The sequence below is a fragment of the Pituophis catenifer genome, unplaced genomic scaffold (genome assembly GCF_029215685.1).
Source record: "Pituophis catenifer annectens isolate HBS135680 unplaced genomic scaffold, rPitCat1.0.hap2 SCAF_3, whole genome shotgun sequence".
Classification (NCBI taxonomy): domain Eukaryota; kingdom Metazoa; phylum Chordata; class Lepidosauria; order Squamata; family Colubridae; genus Pituophis; species Pituophis catenifer.
Window position 1 is genome coordinate 205667898 of NW_027256883.1, and position 22175 is coordinate 205690072.

At 42.1% G+C, this 22175-nt stretch overlaps 1 protein-coding gene across 1 annotated transcript in view; it reads right to left on the minus strand.

The window, feature by feature from the left end:
• Nucleotides 1-216: 216 nt before the first annotated feature.
• Nucleotides 217-22175, minus strand: part of HRH3 (histamine receptor H3) — a 30090-nt gene continuing 8131 nt past the window's right edge. The window contains exons 2-3 of the mRNA XM_070940114.1: nucleotides 8676-8842; nucleotides 217-1086 (exon numbers count right to left, since the gene is read on the minus strand). Coding sequence (XP_070796215.1) covers nucleotides 217-1086; nucleotides 8676-8842 — 1037 coding nt within the window. The remainder of the gene's footprint in view (nucleotides 1087-8675; nucleotides 8843-22175) is intronic.

A 22175-nucleotide genomic window follows, 5' to 3' on the forward strand; every position in this document is an offset into this window, starting at 1 on the left:
AACAGATATTCAACCTTTTTTTGCCAACTTTCAGCAGGGCAATTTGAGGGCTCCAGAGATAGAAAAAGAGAACTGGAGGGCCACATCCAATCTACATATCAAAGGTTACAAACCCAACACCTAGTTAACTTGGTATCTTCTTCATCCTTTGTAACTCTTACTGTCAATACCTCTTCAAAGAAATCTTGATGCGATGACTTCTTCTACCCAATTAGATTACTTCCAGCATTTGTGGAGAGAATTATGGGGCTGGATCTTCAGTTTCTTTGGGCACAAGAGTTTAACAAAGGCTCTCCTGAAGCTGTAGTGACAGAGTGGATAAAGGACAGGGTTGATGGCTGAATTGACCCACAAGAGCCAGAAAGAAGCTTCGTACCAATACACAGGGATACAGTGACCATGGCAAGCAGCACGGATGATCATAAGAAGGGTGTACGGTGCCCAACAAAGGCCAAAAATGCCCACAATGACCGCTAGTGATTTCGCTACTTTCTTGTCCCTATTCAACCTGAATCGCTGCGTCACATTCTGGGAAGCTACCTTCAATCCTCTCTCTAAAGAAAGATTGGCTGCCCAGTCTTTATAATTCTTTTTGCTAGAAGGTTTCGGTTCCGTCTCGGAGTCCCGCGATCGCTTTGCATTGATGTTTCCTCGCGCATCGTCTTCTTCTTCTGGGATGTCCCATTTTGGAGAGTTCAAACTTCCTGGATCTTTTTCTTCCCACTTACAACATTTCATGGAAAGCTTGCGCCCCGCGCTCATTTCGGTCTCCTCTACGAAATTTTGGCTGTCGTGAAGAACCTCCAGGCGGATTTTGGTCCGTTTCTGTATGTTCAGATAGATGCTCAAGTTGAAAAACATCACGCTGATGAACGGGGTGAAGAACTCAAGGGTGGAGGCCGTGATGAGAAAGTACCAGTTGTAAAAAAATTCCGCATAGCATTCCCCATCGGGAATGGTGCTCCGGCCGGATATGTATTCCCAGCTGATAATGGCGGGTCCGTAAAGCAAGAAAGCTAAAAGCCAGACCATCGCCATCTTGAATACGGCTCTCTTGATGTCTCCTTGCTGGGCTCGGTAGGAGACCTGAAAAGGGAAAACAATTTATTTTTATTTATTCATTTATTTTGTCAAGCGTGTATAAGGTAAGAGATATAAGTATGAACATGATTATGAATACATGAAATGGATACGAATAAATAAGGACAGTAGGCACATTGGTGCATTTATGCACGCCCCCTTTACGGACCTCTTAGGAACGGGGTGAGGTCTACAGTAGACAGTCTAAGGTTAAAGTTTTGAGGGTTTGGGGAAGAAACTACAGAGTCAGGTAGTGCATTCCAGGCAGTGGTGGGTTCCTCCCGGTTCGGTCCAGTTTGGCCGAGCCAGTAGGGGTAACGATATGACGTCACCGAACTGGTTCTCCCCCCCGCCCTCCCATCCCCCCACGTTATTCTTACCTTTTATTTGGTCCCACCCCCAATCTATTGCTGCCTCCTGAGTCCCAGCTGATGACTAGAGGGAAAAAAAATGTTTAAACTCTTGCCGCGGGGCTTCAAAGGGCCTTCCTACAGCTGATCAGTGTTAAAAGCAAACAAATAAGTCGGGTGATAAGTGCGAGGACTGGTCGTAAGTGCGAGGACCTTCCAGAAATGACACTGACCAGCTAGCCACGCCCACCTAGTCACATGACCTCCAAGCCACACCCACAAAATAAGCCACGCCCACAGAACCGGTAGTAAAAAAATTTAGAACCCACCCCTGATTCCAGGCATTGACCACTCTGTTGCTGAAGTCGTATTTTCTGCAATCGAGTTTGGAGCGGTTTACCTTGAGTTTGTATCTATTGTGTGCTCGTGTATTGTTGTGGTTGAAGCTGAAGTAGTCATTGACAGGTAGGATGTTGTAGCAGATAATTTTATGTACTACACTTAGGTCAGACCGAAGACGAAGTAGTTCATGTTTATTAGAGAACATCGTCTCCCTGCAGGGATATTCAGTTCAAAGGAAAATAATTGATTATCCCAGTCAAATATTTTCTTGCCACTTAGCATTAACAGAATGACAGAGTTGGAAGGTACCTTGGAGGTTTTCTAGTTCAAACTTCTGCTCAGGCAGGAATCATTTCAGACAAATGATTGTCCAATCTCTTCTTTAAAACCTCCAGTGTTGGAGCATTCACAACTTCTGGAGGCAAGTTGTTCAACTGAATAATTGTTCTAATTGTCAGGAAATTTCTCCTTAGTTCCAGATTGCTTCTCTCCTTGATTAGTTTCCAGCCATTGCTTCTTGTCCTGCCCTCAGGTGCTTTGAAAAATAGCTTGACTCCCTTAGCAGCCCCTGAGATATTGGAAGACTGCTATCATGTCTCCCCTAGTCCTTCTTTTCATTAAACTAGACATACCCAGTTCCTGCAACTGTTCTTCATATGTTTTAGCCTCCAGTCCCCTAATCAACTTTGTTGCTCTTCTCTGTACTTTTCCTAGAGTCTTAACATCTTTTTATATTGTGGCAACCAAAACTGAATGCAATATTTCAGGAGCGGTCTTACCAAGGCATAATAAAGCAGTTCTAACACTTCACGTGATCTTGATTCTATCTCTCTGCAGCCTAGGACTGAGTTGGCTTTTTTGGCAGCTACAGCACACTGCTGGGAAGGTGACAGGTGTTGCCCTATAGCAAACGTAGTGAATAGTCTGATACCTTAACAAATAATGTATTTATTTTATAGAGTAGAGTAGAGTAGAGTAGAGTAGAGTAGAGTAGAGTAGAGTAGAATAGAATAGAATAGAATAGAATAGAATAGAATAGAATATAGAATAGAATAGAACAGAATAGAAAGAACAGAATAGAAGAATAGAATAGAATAGAACAGAATAGAATAGAAAGAACAGAACAGAACAGAAGAATAGAATAGAATAGAAAATAGAATAGAATAGAATAATAGAATAGAATAGAATAGAACAGAACAGAATAGAAAGAACAGAACAGAAGAATAGAATAGAATAGAATAGAATAGAAAGAACAGAACAGAAGAATAGAATAGAATAGAATAGAATAGAATAGAATAGAATAGAATAGAATAGAATAGAATAGAATAGAATAGAACAGAACAGAACAGAACAGAATAACAGAAGAGAAGAGATGAGAAGGGAAGAGAAGGGAAGAGAAGAGAAGAGAAAGTTGGGAGGGACCTTGGAGATCTTCTAGCGAACCGGTTGTTTAACTAATAGGATCCCACCCCTGACTAGAAGATCTCCAAGGTCCCTTCCATGTCTGTTATTCTATGTTCTCTGTTTTCACATGTGGTCACTGACTAAGGCTGCTGAGTGTATGCTTGGATAAATGACAAGGTGCATAAAGTGAATAGGATGCCGAGGGCTGGTGGTTCCTCTTACAGAGCGTTAATCCCTCTGCCAGCTGGACTTCAGAGTTCCTGATAGATGTGAACTCTGAAGGAATCTGCAGCTGTTAGAAAGACAACAGGATGCAATTCGTTCCAGTTTAAAATGGCATATTTTAAAAAAAACAACATAGTTCTATCCAACTGCTGAGAAAATGACATAGTAATGCATAGTAACACATTCAAAATAGATTGCTATTTTAATTCCTTCAATGTCAAACTTTCTACCATAGCTGTGACTGTCTATTTTTCCCCCAGTATAATCTGTGTGCCTGTGTGGTTTTTTTTTTCTTCTTACCTTAGCCAGGCCATTTTAGGTTTTCTCCACTGAAGTTTTTTTTAAAAAACCTCCATTGCAATTTTAAAAATTAATTTAAAAATTAAAAATGGGGTTCCTGGATGGATCTGCCTGTTAATTTGGCTAATGCCTGAAACTAGTCCTAATACTGGTATAATTTATTATTTTATTTTATTTTATTTTATTTTATTTTATTTTATTTTATTTTATTATATTACTATTTTTATTTTTGCCTTTGAATCTGTATTCATTCCTAGTGACTACTTGGACAGACCCTACAGTGTTCTTGTCATGGCCATCTTCCTAGGGCTAAGAAGGTTTTCTTCCTAGGGCCGTGATGGCGAACCTATGGCACACGTGCCACAGGTGGCACACGGAGCCATATTAGTGAGCACGCCAGCTCAGCTCTGGGGCGCATGCGCGCGCCGGCCAGCTGATTTTCGGGCCTTCTGGGCCCACCAGAAGTAGGGAAACAGGCTGTTTCCTGCCTCTGGAGGGCCTGGGGGGGTGGGGAAGGCCCGTTTTTCTTTCTTACCTGGCTCCAGATCCTCTCTGTGTATCTGGGAACGGCGAAAACAGCCTTTCCCACTCCCTTGGAGGCCCTACGGAGGCTGAAAGGGCCCATTTCCCCACTCCCGGTGGGACAGGAAGTGACGTTTTTTTCCTGTCCCCAGCCTCCAGAGACTCCTAGAGAGGCTCCTACAGACTCCTAGAGAGGTTCTGGAGGCTGGGGACAGCAAAGAATGTCACTTCCTGTCCCACCGGGAGTTGGGAAATGGGCCCTTTCAGCCTCCGTAGGGCCTCCAAGGGAGTGGGAAAGGCTGTTTTCGCCATTCCCAGATACACAGAGAGGATTTGGAACCAGGTAAGAAAGAAAAACGGGCCTACCAGGCCATCATGTGCCAGGAGCGGGGGGGAGGGGGTAGGGGGTTGCACACACATGCACGTGGGCACGTGTGCGCACGACCCTCCCCCGCCCCCCCATCTCCTGGCACGCGATGGCAAAAAGGTTAGCCATCACTGTCCTAGGGCCAACTAGATCTCACAGTCTCCCTGCTTCTAGCCTGATGCCTCAACCACTAGACCAAACTGTTTCTCAATGGTACCATTAGTGACGAATCATTTAAAGCTGCAAGTAGAAGGGCCGCCTATCAAAGAAGGATGCCTTTAGCAGTAGTGGGCTTCACTTACCTTCACTACCGGTTCGGACTTTCTGCGCATTCTGCAGAGCATCCGTGATGACGTCCAGGAGGATGGGCGGAGCCTCCCACTGCTGCTGCTACTGGTTCGCCCGAACCGGGGTGAACCGGTAGAAACCCACCACTGGCCTTTAGGTGTCTGCTTTGCTTTCATTCAGTTTCCTATTGGCAGGTAGTCCTCAACTTATGACCATTCATTTGAAGTTATGACAGCATGGAAAAAAGTGATTTATATAGGTCCTTGCCCTTATGGCCGTCGCAGCACCCCCTCAGTCACTTGATTGTGATTCAGGCATTTGTCAGCCAGCCTGCACTTGCAGCATCCCAGGGTCAGGTGATTGACATTTGCAACCTTCCCAGGGGGTCTTCTGACAAATAAGTCATTGTGGGAAGCTGGATTCGTTTAATGATGATGTCATTTGCTTAATAGCAATTGCAATAGCGCTTAGACTTATATACCACTTCACAGTGCTTTACAGCCCTCATAAAATAAGGTGGAACCCACTTAACAAATGTTTCACTTAGCAACATAAATTTTGGGCTCAATGGTGGTCATAAATCGAAGACTACCTGCAATAGAATAGAATAGAATAGAATAGAATAGAATAGAATAGAATAGAATAGAATAGAATAGAATAGAATAGAATAGAATAGAATAGCAATGGCAATGGCAATGGCAATGGCAATGGCAATAGCACTTAGACTTATATACAGCTTTACAGTGTTTTACAGCCCTCTCTAAGCAGTTTACAGAGTCAGCCTATTGCCCCAGATAATCTGGGTCCTCATTTTACCCACCTCGGAAGGATGGAAGGCTGAGTCAACCTTGAGCCGGTCAGGATCGAACTCCTGGCAGTGAGCAGTGACTTAGCCTGCAGTACCATATTCCAACCACTGCACCACCACAATGACTGTGTAATTCACTTAATGACTGCACCAAAAAGGTAATAAAATCAAATGCAACTCAGTTAACATTCGCATCGCCTAGCAATGGCGCTTCTGGTTCCAATAAGTCAAGAATTACCTGTATCTAATATTAAATAAAGTATGTCCTATCACTGCAGTAGTTCCACATCAATATAAAATTTAGTCCACTTTTCCACAAAGATATAAAAGTCTATTTACTTTAATGTATGCATATTCAAATCCAATCACATTTATTGTTACAATCAAAGGCCAGTAATATGCATGCATATTCTGCAAGTGATTATTTTCCGGAATGCAATATGTTTTAGATGTGTGTTCCTCTAAAATAAGTCTTTGCAATTGGATATTCCCAGAAGAACAGTTTTGTATGAAATTGTTTTCTGCATCAGAAAATGTTGGAGGTGGGGTAGAGAAATCCGATAGCAGCAAGGAATATTCAGGTTCCTGGCTGAATGAATTTCAGCTGAAAATGGCTGCATCAATATTTTCATTCTATTCCTTCTCCAAGAATACTGTACTAATCAGTTCTTCTTCACTGAGAGAATTTAGATGTTTCTATCGTTTGTCTGTCTGTCTGTCTGTCTGTCTGTCTGTCTGTCTGTCTGTCTGTCTGTCTGTCTATCTATCTATCTATCTATCTATCTATCTATCTATCTATCTATCTATCTATCTATCTACTTACCTAACTACCTACCCATCTACCTACCTACCTATCTATCATCTATCGTCTATCGGTCTGTCTGTCTATCTGTCATCTATTTCTATCGTCTATCTATCTATCTATCTATCTATCTATCTATCTATCTATCTACTTACCTAACTACTTACCCACCTACCTACCTACTTATCATCTATCGTCTATCGGTCTGTCTGTCTATCTATCTGTCATCTATTTCTATTGTTTGTCTATCTGTCTGTCCATCTCTCTGTCTATCATCTATCTCTCTGTCTATTTATCATCTATAGCTATTGTCTATCTCTATCTATCTAGCCGCTCTGATGGGATAAATGATTTTAATTTGGTTTTAATGGGGTTTTAAAATTGGTTTTAAAATGAGAGTTTTAAATTCGGCCTATGATTTAATTATTTTAATTTGCTTTTAAATTTTATTTTTATACATTGTTTTTATTATGGCTGTTCACAGCCCTGAGTCCTTCGGGAGAAGGGCGGTATATAAATTAAATAAAAATAAATAAATCTATCTATCTATCTATCGGTCTCATCTATCTCTATCACCTATCTGTCTATGTCTATCTAGCTATTTATTCTCTCTCTCTCTCTCTCTCTCTCTCTCTCTCTCTCTCTCTCTCTCTCTCTCTCTCTCTCTCTCATCTATCTCTCTGTGTCTATTTATCATCTATCTATCTATCTATCTATCTATCTATCTATTATCTATCTATCTATCTATCTATCTATCTATCTATCTATCTATCATCTGTCCATCTGATAGATATCCATCTATCTTGTTGTTCAGTTGCTAAGCTGTATCTGGCTCTTTGCGATCCCATGGACCACAGCATGCCAAGCCTCCCTGCCCTCCACTGTTTCTTGGTGTTTGCCCAAATTCATGTTTGTTCATCATTCTCCTTTTGCCTTCAGTCTTTCCTAACATCGAGATCTCTTCCAACGAGTCCTTGCTTCTCATCAGGCGGCTGAAGTATTTGAACTTCAGCTTCAAGGTATGTACCTCAGCACTAGCTTCACTGCTTCCTTTCCAGAGTCTTTTTCTTTGCTCTGGCTTGGATTCTCCTCTAAATAGTTTGTATTACTGACTCTGACTGTGGCTTGGAACTACATCAATCTCTTCCTCTTTCATCTCTTGCAGGTCTCCTATCTGATTCCCACTCCCCCACCTCTTTGGTAATAGCTCTTTCCCTTAGTCAGCTGGCCCCAAAACAGCTGGAATTATTTGATGGCACAAATATACAAACCTTTCTAGTTCTGTGGGATAGACAGTTTGTCACCTTCAGGCTACATGTGGCTTTTAAAAAACAACAATCTAATTTCAATCTCTGTTTGCAAGAGCTTTGATTGATCTGTCCTTTTCTTGCAGCCTGCTCCCAAAAGAAAGGGACAGTAGTAAATTCCCCATCTAGTTTTTGGATCTGATTTTGTTCACAGGAAAAAAATTAAATGTGTCAATATTTCATACTGGGTTTCAGAGAAGCAACTGATTTATGATTTTGGAACAAGATGCAATGGAGGAGGAGGAGGAAGAAAAGGAGAAGGAGAAGGAGAAGAAGGGACAGGAGGAGGAGGAAGAAGAGAAGGAGAAGGAGAAGGAAAGGGAGCAAGAGGAAAATGAGGAGGAGGACAAGGGAAGGAGGAGGGAGAAGATGTGGAGGAGGAGAAGAAGCCAGAGAAAGGGCAGGATAATGAAAAGGAGAAGGAAAAAGGAAGAAGAGAAGGAAAAGAAGACAGAGAAGGAAAGGGAGGAAGAGGAAGATGAAGAGGAGAGAAGGAGGAAGGAGAAGACAATGAGGAAGAGGAGAAGTCAGAGAAAGGGCAGGATAATAAAAATGAAAAGGAGAAGGAAAAAGAGGAAGAGAAGGAAGAGGAAGGAGGAGGAAGAAGTGATGGATGAGGAAGAGGAGAGGGAGGGAAGGAGGATGAGGAAGAAGAGAAGGAAAAGAAGACGGAGAAGGAAAGGGAGGAAGAGGAAGATGAGGAGGAGAGAAGGAGGAAGGAGAAGACAATGATGAGGAGGAGAAGTCAGAGAAAGGGCAGGATAATGAAAACAAAAAGGAGAAGGAAGAGGAGGAGAAGGAAGAGGCAGAGAAGGAGGATGAATGCAGCATCAGATCAAAATCATTTGTCAACCTTTTGAATAGCTAGAATAGAACTTACTGCTCTGGTCACTGAGATGAATCGGTCATAACTGATCAGAACAATATTGAAGACTGACGTGGTACACAACAGATAATCCATCACCAGCCAGAGTTTGCAAAAGCTTTTTCCAAAGGCCCACCTTCCCGTGAGGACATAGGGTACGTACAGTGGAATACAAAAGGCACCTGAAACGAAAAAGCGTGATTCATACTTTTCAAACCTTCTTTCTGCTGACAGCATCAAAGAGCATGGATTGAATACAAGTCAAGGCATTTATCTCCTATGAAACGGTAAGTACTAGTTGTTGCTTATTAGCTGTCATCTCCCACTGCCTTGGCTCTTCCAGAAACTGCTGAGATCTTGTTGCAAGATCAGTCATGGCATGTTGATCATCTCTTAAATTAAAGTGGCGAAACTAAAAAAACAAAAGCAAATTGAACTATTTATTTATTTATTTATTTATTTATTTATTTATTTTATTTTATTTTATTTTATTTCTATACCGCCCTTCTCCCGAAGGACTCAGGGCGGTGTACAGCCTAATTAAAAGCACAAAGACAGACAAAATTTAAAAATAATTAAAATTATTAAATAATAGGCCCAATTTATAAAACCCCAAACTAGGAGATGGGAAAAGACAAAGGGGGGGGCGGAAAGGGGAGGCACCTCTATTTTGGTGACAATGGCCGTTCCAATGTGGGGATAATACAGGGTCAGCTACATGAACACTGAAGGGCCCTCTTTATCTCCTGATCATAAGAAAGAAAGATGCTTGTTTGGAGATTTCACCAAGTCAGCTAAATTCCATTTTTGTTCATACATAACGTCTGAGAGACCAAGCTGTCATGGTTGCAAGGAAATCCATATGAAGCAAGAGTCACTTATTAACCAAAGCAGCCATTAACCTACGTATCAGCAATCACAAAATTAATAAAGGATGTTTAGCTAAGATGATCTCATGTAACTAGAAATTAATGTAGGAATTTAGTAATATAGAAAACTGATGAAAGAATCAATCATCACCTAACAAATATATGTTAACCATATATGGAAAGCTGCTGTGCTCATATCAAATCCTTTGTCATGTTAAAGTATAAAAGCAATTGTATCAGAGCTCTTCTTGGTTCAGAATTGCAGATACAAATCTGATTCTGAAACTGCGCAATAAACTGTCTCTGGCTGACCAGGAATGTTGTTTGGTCTCATCATTCCATAACAGTTCTTCAGTGTTTAGTTGGGTAGAGGTGTCATCAGATGACATGGTGACGAGGGCTGAGAAACCTACTAGATTATTGGGTTGCAGTAACCCAAGAAAGATAAACCATGGATTGTAAGGGAAAGAACCTTGGATACAGTAGAACAGCTAGTCCTTGAATTAGGACTGTCTCAAAAGTAATGTCAGGGTTCCAAGTAACAGCCCAAATGAAATCACAACTCCAAGGCCAGAGGTTTCCTCTAAGTATAGATTTATTAGGCATGTCATATTGGCACGGCTGGTGAAAAGCCGACTCTGAAGTCCCCCAGGTTTCCCCCACCCAATTCAAAATTCTTCCCCTAATGACTAATGGCTTTCATTCTGTGCTGGATCTTGGGTGAGGGGCTGCTGTACTAATCCTACCATTCTGCTTTTGTTAGCTGTCAAAGTTTGCTGCAAGGAGTTTCGAAATATCCTGTCTTGAATGGATTTCTGCCTGCAGTATTTGCTTTGCTTATGAATAGAGCCATCTAGATAGTTGGCTTCCTCTTTCAATACGCTCTTTATCTCCTTAAGTGCTGGCATCTACTGTGGTCTGTTAAGAAAGACTGGGGGCTGCTTTCTGCCTCTCAAAACATGTCTCTCCATTTCTCCTTTAGGGAAATATAATATGCTGCCTTTTTTAATATTTCCCAAAATATTTCACACTTTGGGGGGGTTGGGTTCCCACAATACCTTTGGCCACTTACAGTCCCGTATTTTTGTGGAAATAGGGAGATAAAATGAATCAATCTTTAAAATGAACCTAAAGTCAGAAAAAACTTCTGTTATTGCTGTGTCTTTATCTTTCCATCTCATTGCTGGCTTTTAGCTTCAGACAGTTGTTTTATGAGTTTCACATTATTTGATAGATAATGGCTCAACTATAAGAAACTCCGCTGTTTCAATATGAAGGATAATTTTAATTTAAGTGAATGGTTTTGCGATTCCGAGTGCTCTACCGGTTTTCAATTCACATTTGAGTTAGTATTGGCAAGGCAGCCAATCCTATTTATGGAGTCCATTAAACATAATGCAGCAAATAATAAACCTCCCCCAATGTCCCCTATTACGAACAATGCTGTAGTTGCTTACTCAGAAGTGAGCCTTGGTACTTAAAATTGTTTGTAACCATATATTTAAAGAAAATTGTTGTTTTAATTCTACTGATGGGAGATGTACTCTTGGGATTATAGCATTTCATCTGTTTTAATTTATATTTATCATGTTTATGTTGTATCAAGTAAACTTCACCTCTGCTTCCAGCAGCTGCTCTGTGTCCTTTGGAATATTTGGCCCCAAAATTTCTTGTAACAATGAGTTACTTTATTACGCCTGGCCTCTGATTAGTTTTGGCTAAAAAAACCCCATACACACCAATTTACATTTTGATAGTTCACTGAATCCTGGCAGATAGATGGGGAAGAAACAGAAGTAGTGACAGATTTTATTTTCCTGGGTTCCAAGATCACGGCAGATGGGGACTACAGCCAAGAAATTAAAAGACGCTTGCTTCTGGAGAGGAAAGCTATTTATTTATTTATTTATGAATTGGTTCGATTTATATGCCGCCCTTTTCCGGAGACTCAGGGCGGCTTACAATGTGTTAAGCAATAGCCTTCATACTTTTGTATATACCTGCTTAGTAGGGCTTTCGCCCCCCCACCCCCAAGCGGTGTTCTTTTTTTATACAAAGTCAGCTTATTGCCCCCACAAACTGGGTCCTCATTTTACCTACCTCGAAAGGATGGAAGGCTGAGTCAACCTTGAGCCTGGTGAGATTTGAACTTGCAGTAATTGCAGGCAGCTGGTGTTACTTAACAGTGCTTTAGTCTGCTGCGCCACCAAGACTCTATGGCAAATCTAGATAGCTTACTAAAAAGCAGAGAAATCACCCAGCCAACAAAAGTATGTATAGTCAAGGCTATGGTTTTCCCAGTTGCAATGGATGGCTGTGAAAGCTGGACCATAAAAAGGCTGAGCGCCAAAGAATTGAGGCCTTTGAATTCTGGTGCTGGAGAAGATTCCTGCGAGTCTCTTGGATTGCAAGGCGATCAAACCGGTTAGTCCTAGAGGAGATCAACCCTGACTGCTCTTTAGAAGGCCAGATCCTGAAGATGAAACTCAAATGCTTTGGCCACCTAATGAGAAGGAAGGACTCACTGGAGAAGAGCCTAATGCTGGGAAAGATGGAGGGCAAAAGAAGAAGGGGACGGCAGAGAACAAGTTGGCTGAATGGAGTCACTGAAGCAGTCGGCATGAGCTTCAGTGGACTCCGGAGGATGGTAGAGGGCAGGAAAGCCAGGAGGAATGTTGCCCATGGGGTCGCGATCGGTCGGACACGGCTTTACAACTAACAATAACAAAGTTCACTGAAGTTATAGGCATGAAAATATCACAAAGATTGGAACAAGTAGATCCTTTTGAAACCAGGGAAAATGAAGGCAAGAACAAAACTGTTCTCAAAATCTTGGAAAAAAGTTGCAGAAACCAATCCAAAAATCAACACTGACTGAATCAACAATACACATATAGACTAGGTGAAAGCAGGCTTAAGAGCAGTGACTGTGAGAGGGATCTTGGAGTCTTAGTGGGCAACCAATTAATTATGAGCTAACTGTGTGGCAGCAGCCAAAAAAGCCAATGTGATCCTAAATTGCATTAACAGAGGGATGTAATCAAGATCAAGTGAGGTACTAATACCACTCTATAAAGCCTTAGTAAGACCACACCTAGAGTACTGCATCCAGTTTTGGCTACCATACTATAAAAAAGATGTTGAGACTCTAGAAAGAGTGCAGAGAAGAGCAACCAGGATGATTAGGGGACTGGAGGCTAAAACGTATGATGAATGGTTGTAGGAACTGGGCATGGCTAGTCTAGTGAAGAGAAGAGAAGGGCCAGGGGAGACATGATAGCAGTCTTCCAATATTTGAGGGGCTGCCACAGAGAGGAAGGGATCAAGCTATTTTCCAAAGCACCCAAAGGCCAGACAAGGAATAATGGATGGAAACTGATCAAGCAGAGATTCAACCTACAAATAAGGAGGAATTTTTTGACAGTGAGAGCAATCAACCAACAAAACAGCTTGTCTTCAGAAGTTGGGGGAGCTTCATCCCTGGAAGCTTTCAAGAAGAGACTGGACTGCCATCTGTCAGAAATGGTGTAGGGTCTCCTGCTTGGGTGGGGGTTGGACTAGATGACCTCCAAGGTCCCATCCAACTCTGTTAATCTGTTAAGGAACACCAAAATAGAAAAGAAAAGGTAACGGTGGATATTGAGCTGAAAGTTTCAAAGAAAACTTCAGCATTTATTGGGGAACAATCACCCCAGAATAGTCATATTGATTCATACAGTTTCCCAGTCATGTTCTTACTGACATTGTGTTTGGAAAAACACCTGTTTTGAAGGTCTAGTTCAGGTCTGGAATGGCCGGCTGAGGAATTCTGGGAGTTGAAGTCCACAAGTCTTAAAGGTGCCAAGTTTGGAGATCCCTGGTCTAACTGGTGAAGTTCCGTCATCTCATTCACATGATGAACAAAGCATCTGGAATGTTGTCATTTGCCAATCAAGAAGATGCTGCATTACAGGTAGCCCCCGACTTACAACAATTCACTTAATGGCTGTTCAAAGTTACGACAATGCTGAAAAATGACCGCTTTTCACATTGATGACCATCGCAGCATCCCCATGGTCACATGATAAAATTCAGATGCTTTGGCAACTGATTCATAGTTATGACGGTTGCAGTGTCCTGGGGTCATGCAATCAACTTCTGTGACCTTCTGACCAGCAAAATCAATGGGGAAGCCAGAGTCACTTAACAACTTAATAACTGCAGTGATTCACTTAACAACTGCGGCATGAAAGCTCATAAAATGGGGCAAAACTCACTTAACAACTGTCTCGCTTAACAACATAAAGTTTTGGGCTCAATTGTGGTCGTAATTTGAGGACTATCTATATCTCCATTCATTGAACCTATCCAAGCCACCAACTTCGGCTTAACGCCTCACTGGTATCTTGCCATCAAAGAACGGGTAAAGGGAGGGGGAACAAATGAGCAATAAATCTGTATACCTTTAGGGTTGGAATTTGGGACTGACAGCTGAAGAAGAGCAGAGCATTTTGGAATGCAGTTCATGCCTGGCATCTTCAAGGCCATTTACCCTGGAGTGGAATTTCACCAGCCTAAACACCCCAGCATTTCCCAAAACATCTTGATGATGTCAGATTGGCTACACACGGACAAATCATGAGTGGGAGGAGTGGGGAAACCGAGGGATTAATTCTGTATTGATGTACGGGAATTTTAGATTCCGCCTGACTTTACTACAGCCAGCATATCTTAGTAAAAGTATTTTTCACTTCAATCCAAATGGAATCGAGAGTTTTTCTTCCCTAAGGGATCAGACTGGGGCAGGTCTGACAGTACCTTTGAAGCCCAATGTGGAATTTGCGGTTTGAAAATCATCTGGCCAAAGTTGCTAAAAAACTTGTCTCAAGAAATCATGTCTCTTTCTTTGGGTACCTAATAACAAGCGCTACAAACGCCTCCTTTCAAACAGCAAGAGGTGAAATTTTACAAAATAGTCCACAGGCTTTCTTTATGCAAGAGAGGTGGTTTCATAATAGATTTATGGCTCTATCTCATTGCTGACATGAATGGAAAGAGAGATTAAAATGCTCGGTGAAAGCGAAGTGTTTCTTTTTTTTAATTTCTATTCTGAATCCGTTGAGAGTCTGTTGCTTTCTAACAATTGTAAGGAGAAAATCAGGATAACATTGAGACATTAGGTATTGAGTGACAGGCTGCTGTTTGTGAATAGAGGAATCAGTAGAGGTTTTCTAGAGTGGCTGAAGCAAGATCATAAACTTTATTTTTTTCTAGAAGGCTATGAACAGCTACTAGAAACAGTAAAAACAGTCATCGATATAGAAATGCATGCATGCCGAGGCTGGAAAAAAGATGTCAGATTAGATGGGAGCAGAGCTGAATGGAATGACAATTACCAGAGATGGATCTCTCTCTCTCTCCCCCTCTCTCTTTCTCAACTCTCTCTCGCTCTCTTTATCTCTATCATCTCTATCATCTCTATCTCTTTATCCCTCTATCTATCCTTCCTTTTTATGACCCTGTAATCCCTTAATTTGAGCTAGAGTCGGGGCGACTGGATGGAGCTGTGCATTTGCTGGTTGGCTGCCCTTCCTGACACCACATGGAGTTCACAGGAAATATTTTTTCCTTTGTGCACTAGGAGAGAAATATCTGCTGCTGCCTGTGATTGAATTCTCAATCTTCCAAGTGGGAGGCAAGTGTCTTTACCACTAGACCACTATTCATTCCCCCCTCCCTCCTCTCTCTCCTATCATCTCTATCATCTCTGTATATTGATCATCCCTGAAGGCTCTGGACAGCTAAGAGGAACTGATATATAATATAATGGCCCCCTCAAACCCAAAATACATATAAAAATAAAAAGATGAAAAAAAGAACCTTCCTCAGGAATATGAACACCATGTACAGATGAACTCCAATTACAACACTGCCTCCTGGGTGACATGGGATTAATAAATTATCTGTGGAGTCCTTAATGCTCTTTGAGGTTGGTTGTTTTTTTGTAGACATTTCATTACCCAACTAGAGCCTTGGTAGTACAGTGGTTTAAAGCACCCTGTTATTAACACAGCTGCCTGCAATTACTGCAGGTTCGAATCTTACCAGGCTCAAGGTCGACTCAGCCTTCCATCTTTTCTAAGGTAGGTTAAATGAGGACCCAGTTTGTGGGGGCAATAAGCTGACTTTGTATAAAAATATACAAAAGTATGAAGGCTATTGCTTAACGCATTGTAAGCCGCCCTGAGTCTCTGGAGAAGGGCAGCATATAAATCAAATCAAATAAATAAATAAATAAATAAATAAAAAATAAAAACTAGGTAACACCATCAGTACTGCAAGAAAACAACTAAGTTCAGAGAAGCACTAAGGATCCCCAGTTCAATTACTAATTCTTTCTTCTATTGTCCTGAATTACTCATTCTTTCTTCTATTGTTACTGGTAAATTATCCTTCTTAGAAGGACAAAGCTGAACAAATCTCTGCTGGGAAAGAATTCCAATGTGTTGGGGTGGCTACTGAACATACCATTTCTTAGGACCTGTTGGGTATCATTGCTGTAGGGATGGGAAATGGAAGGAGTTGATCTTATTCAATCTGGTTGGCCAGGAAGATGAAGACAAGAGAAGGTGGTCCCTCAGAGTACAAGGTCCAGAGCCAAATAGGACATTAAAGGAGACAACCAGAACCTTCCTTAGTAGTTCCATCTGGGTCTGCTACTGGTAAACTCAAGCTTCCATTCAACAGAGAAGGAAGACTGCCAAAATGGTGAACACCAAGCCCAAGACTGCATGATACTTTGGAATCAAGAACTAACTGGTATCCAGAGCTCAGGATAGGTTCCCCAGGTCAAGGCAAGAGTTGTATCTTAGATTGCAATGCTATATTCCTTCTCCAGTCTGGCCAAGGCCTCTGTAGCTCTTCTCCAGCGCTCTAGATGTCAGGTTCTAGATGCATTGCTACTTCTCCGCTGGGAAATGATACTGATAGAGGAGAATATTTATGGCTCAGGGTTGAATCGTGGGGTCTTTGGTGCTCTCTGAGCTTGGTTACCAAATTGGGTAATGAACCATCTGCAAGAAAACAGGAAAACTCAGCACCAAGGACCCCATAACTGGGAAGGGAGCCAGCATTTCGACTTTTTGATTGCCTTCATCAGCCTTTCAAATCCCCAGGCTGATGCCATTTGAAAAGAGCAAATAGATGTGAGGAACATAACAAATTTCCCCTAATAAAGATGTATCCCAGATATCAAGGTTTATATATAACACTAGAGACAGCAGTCTTGAAATAAAAATCCATCAGCATCAGCCATTTGGTTCTGACATCTGATCACCAGTGTGGGGACAAGCCGAGAGAACGAATTAGGATTCAGAAGGACGCCATGAATGCAGTAAAAGATTTTGTTTAATCAGAAAGTTGGAATGGAAAGATATTTGCCTGGCTGAAACATATGAAAGATATAACTGAGAATTATCTGTGGAATTGATCAAGGAAATGTTGGCAACTATCCAATTTCCTTTGAACTAATCCTCCTTTGCTTCACCTTCACTTTGGGGTAATCACCCAAAGGGCAGTCATGCAAATTGCAAATCAGTTGATTCACTGTTTGATGAAAAGAGTTGATTACCAATTAAGATTAAACTTTTTATGTACCTATCCAAACATCATCATCATCATCTTTGGAGAACATAACAAAATACAAAGACCTACAAATAAAAATAGAATGACTGTGGCAAAGGCAAGCAAGGGTAGTACCAATAGTAATAGATGCATTGGGTATGCAATCCCAAAATAACTGGAGCACCACTTGAACACCATTGATGGCATTGACAAATTCTCCATCAGTCAATTGCAGAAGGCAGCTTTACTTGGAAAAGCTTCCAGCCAGTAGTGAAATCTAAAATTTCTTACTACCGGTTCTGTGGGCGTGGCTTGGGGGGGGGTAAGGTGACTGGGTGGGTGTGGCCAATTTTTTTTTTAACTTTTAAAACCATTTTTTCTACAACCTCTTTGGCAAAGAAGTTGTAAAAACTGCTTTCAAAAGGCTCTGACGATCCCAGCTGAGTTGCCTGATTGGCAGAGGCTTTTTAAAAAACCTCTGCCAATCAGGCAACTCAGCTTGGATCGTCAGAGGTATTTAAAAGAAAAAAAGGGTTTTTTTTCTTTTAAAAGCCTTTGACGATCCCAGCTGAGCTGCACGATCATCAGAGGCTTTTTTTATTTTTACTTTTAAAAGCATTTTTTGGCTGAAGAGGTTGTAGAAAAAAATGCTTTTAAAAGTAAAAAAAAAAAAGCCTCTGATGATTGTGTGGCTCAGCTGGGCATGGGGGGTGGGGGCAAGGATTTTTGCTACCGGTTCTCCGAACCACCTGCCTCCATCGCTACCGGATCGGACGATCCAGTCCGAACCGGGAGCATTTCACCCCTGCTTCCATCCTGCGATGATATCGGTAACACCATCAAACATCCAGATCTGCCTATCACAGGTCCTTGGTAACCTAACTCGATAGGTAGACAACTGCCAAATCTAGTCTGAACATCTGGCTTTATATTTGATATTGGTGTACAGAAGGCTGTCCACTTTCCTTATTGATTAGTCAGAATGAACATGTTTTGTTTGGGGAATAAGATCAGTTTATTATGTGTTTCCAATAAGTCCTTGAAATGTTGAAATATAATTAATATTTCAGTTAAATGCTGCTGCTGAGCAATATTGAGATTTGCATATTTAAAATGTATCCGATAAGGATATTTTATATGCTCTCTACTTAAGGAACTCTAAGCAGAATGAAGATGTCAGAAGTCACCTGGAAAATACGGAAATAATATTTTAAAACCTACTATAGGTAGTCCTTGATTTATGACAATAATTGGGACCAGAATTTCCATTGGTAAGCAAGGTGGCTGATAAGTGAATCATGCCGAATTTAATGACCTTTTTTGCCCACGGTTGTTAAGCAAATCTGGTTTCTCTTATTGACTTGACTTATCAGAAGTCGCCTGAAAAGGTTGCAAATGATGATCCCGTCATTCTGATTTGTATATAGTATACTGAATGATTAACCACTATGCTAATCTTGTTTCAGGACATACTTTTCTGACGGGGGGGGGGCGGCCTGTCAGGCCTGGAAACCATCTTTTGTATTAGGCCTTCAGACCTGCCACATTTACTATTGTGGGAAATTGGGAGGGGGCATTGTATGGAGCATGGGTGATATATAGTCATAATAACATTCCTTTCTCATGAAGTCAAGGACAACTTGCCCTGCACCTGGGAGGCTAGAACTGGGAGGCATCTCCAGTTGGAACAATGTTTGATTGGTGATGGACATGTGGGTGCTGGGGAAGGGACTTGGGCTTTCTTTTTGGTGGGGAAAATCTGGAAGCTTTCAGATTCGGGTTCTCCCAGATTTGCCGATATGACATCTCTAATACATCACCTCTCGCCTGGACTACTGCAACACTCTCTACATGGGGCTCCCCTTGAAGGGCACCTGGAGACTCCAACTGGTCCAGAATGCGGCCACGCAGGTAGTCACGGGAGCTACCTGGCGCTCCCATATAACACTCTCCTGCATGAGCTGCACTGTCTCCCAGTGGTCTTCCGGGTGCGCTTCAAGGTGTTGGTTATCACCTTTAAAGCGCTCCATGGCATAGGATCTAGTTATCTTCGAGACCGCCTGCTGCTACCGATGGCCTCCCATCGACCTGTGCGCTCCCATAGAGAGGGCCTCCTCGGGGTGCCATCAGCCAAACAATGTAGGCTGGTGACCCCCAGGGGAAGGGCCTTCTCTGTGGGGGCACCTACCCTCTGGAACCAGCTGCCCCCAGAGATAAGGAGAATCCAAGACCTCGGTGCCTTCCGCCGTGCCCTTAAAACTTTCTTTTTCCAGCAAGCCGGGCTGGCCTAACACTTTTTAAAATGTTTTAATTGGTTTGTTCTGTTTTTAATTATGGGGCCAAATTTATATATATCTTTTAATGGTATTTTAATATTTGTAGTCTATGTTTTTACGTGGCTGTACACCGCCCTGAGTCCTTAGGGAGAAGGGCGGTATACAAATTCAAAAATAAATAAATAAATAAAATAAATAATAAAATGGAACTTTGAGGAACTTCAAGCCGCAGAGTTTTCTTTCATTGGGGGTGTTACTTGGAACCCTAACTTTGAGACCATCATGGTTGCCAAGTGCCTGACTTTTAATCATGTGACCACAGGGATGCTGAGGTGTTCAAAAGTTACCTTTTTCAGTGCCATTGTAACTTCAAAAGGTCACTAAACAAATGATTTTAAGGACTACCTGTATTCTATAGGGCTCCATCTTGTCCCTTATGCTGCCACATATTACACGGAAAAGGTTTGCAGGGGGATCACCAGAATTTGGAAATTAGATGCAACCAGTATGCATGTTGGACTATGGACATTAAGATTTTGAAATTAATTTTAAAGAATGAATGTATTTTTGATTTCTGAGACATAACAAAGCAAGCAACTTATAAGAAGAGCCGTGGGGGCGCAGTGGTTAGAAGGCAGTATTGCAGGCTAACTCTGCCGACTGCCAGCAGTTCGATCCTGACCGGCTCAAGGTTGACTCACTTTTCCATCCTTCCGAGGTCAGTATAACAAGGAACCAGATTGTTGGGGGCAATATGTTGACTCTGTAAATTGCTAGAGAGGGCTGTGAATCACTGTAAAGTGCTATATACTGTAAGTCTTAAGTGCTGTTTCTATTGCTATGGCTCTCAAGAGATGTTTTTGACATCAGGACTTTCAATCAATAATGTGTCTTCTTGGGAACTGTCTGTTCCCAGAAGATGTTACAGAAAAAGATATGCAACAGAGTAGATCTGAAAACAACATAAACAAGAATTTGGACACGATTTTGCCATGAGACATAAAAAAACAACCTGCATGAGTGTTTAAAAATTTAAGAAGGAATAAAAAATGACAATTCCAGAAAACAAAAGGATTTTGTTGCTGTTGTTGTTAGACTTTCAGAAAAGAGGCTGTTTAATGTTTTGAAGACATGGGAAACAATGGCCAACAATCATCTGAATCCATTAAAGAGCAAGATTGTATTATGTGAAAAGAAGGAACACAAAGGTAAGGAGATGGCATCACACCGGTTTTGTAAATAATCCTTTCACTTGTACATATTAGTAGATAAGATTACACCATTAGTATGGGTGTCCTGGTTTCGGGAAATGAAACCACTAATTTCTTGAGCCACGGTGGCGCAGTGGTTAGAGTGCAATACTGCAGGCTACTTCTGCTGCCTGCCGGCTGCCTGCAATTTGGCAATTCTCACTTTGGCATTTCTCTCACCCCTTCTGTTCAACATTTATGTGAAGCCGCTGGGTGAGATCATCCATGGTTTTGGGGTGAAGTATCATCAGTATGCTGATGATACTCAGCTATACATCTCCACCCCGGACCACCCCAATGATGCCCTTAAAGTGATGTCCCAGTGCCTGGAGGCTGTACGGATCTGGATGGGGAGGAACAGACTCAGGCTCAACCCATCCAAGACCGAGTGGCTGTGGTTTCCGACGTCCCGATATAGTCAATTGGTGCCATCACTGACTATTGGGGATGAGTCATTGCCCCCCACGGAGAGGGTTCGCAACTTAGGCGTCCTCTTGGACTCACGGCTGTCTTTAGAAGAACACTTGACGGCTGTGGCCGGGAGGTCTTTTTATCAGGTTCGCCTGATTCGCCAGTTGCGTCCCTTTCTGGATCGGGACTCGTTAAAAACGGTCACTCATGCCCTCGTCACTTCACGCCTGGACTACTGTAATGCTCTCTACATGGGGCTCCCCTTGAGGAGCACCCGGAGGCTCCAGCTGGTCCAGAATGCGGCCGCGCGGGTAGTTATGGGAGCAGCATGGCGCTCCCATGTGGCTCCCCTCCTGCGCGAGCTGCACTGGCTCCCTGTGGTCTTCCGGGTGCGCTTCAAGGTCTTAGTTACCACCTTTAGAGCGCTCCATGGCTTAGGACCGGGGTACTTACGAGACCGCCTTCTGCCACCAATAGCCTCTCACCGCCCAGTACGCTCCCATAGAGAGGGGCTTCTCAGGGTGCCGTCAGCCAAACAATGTCGACTGGCGGCCCCCAGGGGGAGAGCCTTTTCTGTGAGGGCACCCACCATCTGGAACGAGCTCCCCCCAGAGATACAGAAGATTCCGGATCTGCGCACTTTCCGCCGTGCCCTCAAAACATTCCTGTTTCAGCAGGCCGGCCTGGCCTAACTTTCCCTTTATATTGCTTTTTGATTTTATTTTAAACTGGGATGTCTTGAATTATCTAGGACCAGAATGTTTAGTATATTTTAATTGGTTTTTTTTATTATTAACGTTTGTATTACATGTATTTTTATCGTTCGCTGTTCACCGCCCTGAGTCCCTTAGGAATAGGGCGGTATATAAATTTAATAAATAAATAAATAAATAAATAAATAAATAAATAAATAAATTTGAATCTCACTAGGCTCAAGGTTGACTCAGCCTTCCATCTTTCCAAGGTGAGTAAAATGAGGACCCAAATTTTCCTTATTTTATAAACTCTATAAACCACTTAGAGAGGGTAGGATGTCAGCACTTCAAGCTGCATTTACTCTAGTGCTGACATAAGAAGGAGAAGTGGAGGCGTCTAGAAAGGGATGTT